Source organism: Solenopsis invicta, chromosome 5 (genome assembly GCF_016802725.1).
Source record: "Solenopsis invicta isolate M01_SB chromosome 5, UNIL_Sinv_3.0, whole genome shotgun sequence".
NCBI classification, from domain to species: Eukaryota; Metazoa; Arthropoda; class Insecta; order Hymenoptera; family Formicidae; genus Solenopsis; species Solenopsis invicta.
In genome coordinates, this window is record NC_052668.1 from 633,582 (window position 1) to 637,900 (window position 4,319).

Sequence of the window (4,319 nt, forward strand, 5' to 3'; positions counted from 1 at the left end):
ATTCGCGATTGGTGGTATCTATTGGTTATATCGTCGCTCACGCGTGTCTCGCGCGTAATTCCGGTGTTTGATCGCGTATTCCGCCGCTGCTCTCCGGCGTGGGATAAAAATACGTGACAAAAATTGGCGCCCAACGTGGGGCCCGCCAGTACAAATTTCTTTCTACGGTCTTCGGGAGACACGGGCATAGCAACTAAACATTTTTTTTCTGCGTGTTATCGGAGGAATTTCGGGCCGGCGAGAGATTCTATGTTGAGTGTGAGTAACTTTTTTTTGTTTTTCCTGAGTAAGTGTTGTGTGCGTCCTGTCTGAGTTTTTTTTGTACTTTCCTGTTCTCGCTAGAATTTTGATAACTTATTGCAAGCCAATTTCAGCTTTCAATTGTTTGGCACCGCTAGCCATGGGCGAATAATATCAAAATTTCTCGAGACCATATTAACCGTCTTTTGTAACTAATTTTTGTTCGCTTTTGGTATCGTCTTGATTCTTGCGTGTGAGTGTTGCTTCTCAAGCTGTGAGTTGCGATTTTGAGAATTCACGATTGACATTATTATTTACGATCTTGTGACTTGATATCGGCGAGCAAGGCCATAAACAGTCCGTCTTGTTTGATCGGTGAATATTTGCGAATATTATTTCGCGACGGTGGAATTTGCTGCTCAGTGCCGATTATAGTGCTTGGCGTAGAAGTAAACACGCCGAGGAATTTAGGGGGAGGGCGTACTGTCGAAGTGTCGTGCCGTGTTTGCGCGTTCGAGTGTCGCAAATATTTTGGAATCTTAGAATACGCTTTGAGTAACCGTTAATTTTCGCTTCGGCTATCGTTATCGTTTTCGTGAGGTATCGCCGTACAATTGCGCGCGTGGAAATCAGTCGGTCGTGCGGGGGGACAACATCGCTTGAAAATGAGTTCGACTAAGTACGACAACGAGTGGATTTTTACCTCCACCCTCGAACAATTAATTGCCGCGCTTGAGGAGCAGGGGCTCTCAATCGAGGGTTCTCAATCCGCGCTCGCGTTAAGATTATTGCGCCACATGCGGACTACGCGCGTCGGCGAATCGTTCGTCGGCGCGGATGTCGCACCGGGGCTACCGGATTTCGGACACTTAAATCTCCCCGAGGGGGAGGTACCGCGACCGGACAGTCCCTTCGAGGCCGCGATGAGGCCGTTGGCGAGCGTGCACGCATCCGGGGGAGGCGGGGGACGTCGACCATCGGGATCGAATGACGCGGCCGCCGCTTACAACATCATGCGGCGTTGGAATTTAAGGTTTTCCGGCGTGCGGGGGGAGGACGCGGAAACCTTTTTATTACGAATTGAGGAGGGCCGCGAGTTGATACCGGTCGACGATGCGGACATATTGCGATGCCTACCGTTCTTCCTATCGGGTGTCGCGCTTCATTGGTTCCGTGCTAAACGCGCGAAATTGACGACGTGGGGTACGTTCAAGGCGGCGTGGCGTGCGCGATTCGGGAATCCCGACTTCCAGTTCGCCTTGCGGGACGAAATAATGCGACGCACTCAGGGCGAGCGCGAAACGGTCGTGGATTATCTGACGTGTCTGAATGCGCTTTTTGACCGTCTCTCACCCCCCTGGAGTGAGGAGGAGAAGATCGGTTACGCACACCGCCACATGTTGCCGCGCTTGCAGATCATGGTGCCGCGCGATTCGATCACCGATTTAGAGTCGCTCGAATTATTGGCGGCGCGAGCGGAAAGTTGTTGTCGGGCAGCCTTAAGTTATCGAGCACCTCCACCGCCGGAGCGATCGCTATTCCCCGATCTAGCCTATCGTCCTTCAAAGGAGGGGGGACGCGGCGGAAAATTGAATGACACTCTCGCGGCATTAGAGATATCGGGCCTAGATGAAAGTGGTGGATCGTCGCGCGCGGGGAGGGGGAAAAAGGCGAAGGCTCGCAGCGACGCTGCGACAACCGCGCCGTCGACCACCGCCGTGGCGGGTCCTTCGACCGCCACCCCGTCTACAAGTGTGCACCGTAGCAATCCCGGCAAATGCTGGAATTGCGATCAGACGGGCCACTTTGCGCGTGACTGCAAATCCGCTCCGCGCACTCATTGCTATCGGTGCGGCAAGGCGGGAGTGACGTTGCGTACGTGCCCAGATTGTGCGGGAAACGCCTAAGGGAGTCGGAGAAGGGGGAAAACGCGACTCCTGGCAATGCATCCCCCAATAATATGGTGATACCGGTATGCGCAGATTTCGTTTGTAATTCGTTCGGGGCGAGGGAATCAAGCCTCTCCTTTATTCGTGTTAAGATATCGGGTAATGAGATTCGCGCTCTATTGGATTCCGGGTCGAGTCGTACGTTTTTAGGTCCGGCCGCTATTGAATTAGTGCAATCGTTGGGATATCGGTTTCGCCGGGCTAGGGACCGCCGCGTGACGACTGCGACCAGCCAGACGACGCGAGTGAGGGGGGAGGTCGAGGTACCTCTCGAAATTGAAAACCGCACGCGTACCTTGAGCGTGTACGCGTTGCAGACGTTAGCGTTACCGTGTATATTGGGTATGGACTTTTTGACAGCTTTCGGTGTTATGGTTAATTTTGCGAGAAGTACCTGGGGATTCGCGGATGATATCACGCGACAATATCCCCTGGAAATTGAAACCACGAGTTCGCTCTGGGCCGCACTCGCGCGCGGGGACTCTGTGCCGGAACGGGGGACGGAAGGAGAGCCGATCGAGAGGGGAGCTCGCGAGATTCGGCGCCTGAAGAAGCGACCGATATCGTTGGACACTCTTCAAGCGAGGGGGAGGCGCCAACCGTCCGCGCCGAGACAGCGCAGCCAGGCGGCTTGAAGGAGCTATCGGCCGAGGAGAGCGCGCGGTTATCGGAATTTTTAGCGTCGGAGATACCGGGGGTGCCCGCGAAACTCGGAGCGACGTCGCTGGCGGAACACCGTATAGATGTCGGCGGGCACGCGCCCATTAAACAGCATTGTTATCCCGTGTCGCCTAGGGTACAAGAAGCGATCTATGCGGAGGTCGATTCGATGCTTGAGTCCGGTATTATCGAGTCCTCGAATAGCGCATGGTCTACGCCCATCGTCATGATTAAGAAACCGAACAACACGTATCGCTTTTGTTTAGATTTTCGCCGGTTAAACGAAGTATCGAAGAAAGACGCGTACCCCTTACCATACATGAACGCGATTTTGGATAAACTTCGACCGGCCGGTTACATTTCGACCATCGACCTTAGCCAAGCTTACTTACAGATTCCGTAGAGAAAGATAGTAAAGAGTACACCGCGTTTACGGTACCGGGTAAGGGACTTTTTCAATTTACGCGGATGCCGTATGGCCTAACGGGAGCGCCCGCAACGTTTCAGAGGCTTTTAGATCGTTTAATAGGTCCGGAGATGGAACCGCACGCCTTTGCGTATCTCGACGATATCGTTGTTGTGACGCGGACTTTTGAAGAACATCTTACGTGGTTGGGCAAAGTATTTGCGCGTATTAGAGACGCGGGGCTCACGATTAACCCGGAGAAAAGTAAATTCTGTCGATCTCAAGTAAAGTATCTGGGTTTTCTCGTGCAAAGCGAAGGGTTAACGGTCGATCCAGAGAAGACCGCCGCTATTGTTCAGTATCCTCCGCCGCGAAACGTTAAACAATTACGTCGTTTCATAGGAATGGCGTCCTGGTATAGGCGCTTTATACCGCAGTGCGCGACGCGGATGGAACCGCTTACGAGTCTTTTGAGGAAGAATCGCTCTTGGGTGTGGGGGGAGACTCAAAAGCAAGCTTTTGAGTCAATTAAATTCTGTTTGACCACTCCACCCACGCTATCGTGTCCGGATTTCGATTTACCATTTTTGCTGCAAACAGATGCAAGTTCAGTAGGATTAGGCGCGGTATTGGCGCAGAAAAACGGGGACGCGGAACATGTAATTGCCTACGCAAGCCGCGCGTTATCGGACGCGGAAAGAAAATATTCCACCACGGAATTGGAATGTCTGGCTATTGTGTGGGCTGTCAAAAAGTTTCGTCCCTATTTAGAAGGATATCGGTTTACAATTATAACGGACCATAGTAGTCTCCGGTGGCTACATAATTTAAAAAACCCGACTGGTCGTCTGGCGCGGTGGGCACTCGAGCTCCTCGAATATGATTACGTGATCGAACATAGAAAGGGTGCGATGCACCACGTGCCGGATGCACTTTCGAGATTATACGAGGACGAAGAAACGGATTTTTGCGCTGCGGTCGTGACGAATGACGCGTGGTACAACTCGAAGGTCGAGGAGATAGCACGTCACCCGCGACGTTACCCAGAATGGCGAATGTTCAAC

At 52.7% G+C, this 4,319-nt stretch overlaps 1 protein-coding gene across 1 annotated transcript; it reads left to right on the top strand.

Annotated features, from left to right (window-relative positions):
- Positions 1–2,200: 2,200 nt before the first annotated feature.
- Positions 2,201–3,252, top strand: LOC120357967. Its single transcript, XM_039450118.1, has 2 exons — positions 2,201–2,563; positions 2,641–3,252. Exons 1-2 carry the CDS (start codon positions 2,201–2,203, stop codon positions 3,250–3,252), a joined length of 975 nt encoding a protein of 324 aa, XP_039306052.1.
- The last annotated feature ends 1,067 nt before the right edge of the window (positions 3,253–4,319 follow it).

Bases quoted from the DNA above. Each gene is read 5' to 3' on its own strand.
- LOC120357967 (XM_039450118.1), top strand. From the start codon at position 2,201: ATGGTGATACCGGTATGCGCAGATTTCGTTTGTAATTCGTTCGGGGCG. The intron at 2,564-2,640 runs GTTAATTTTGCG...TGAAACCACGAG, and splicing joins TGACAGCTTTCGGTGTTATG to TTCGCTCTGGGCCGCACTCG.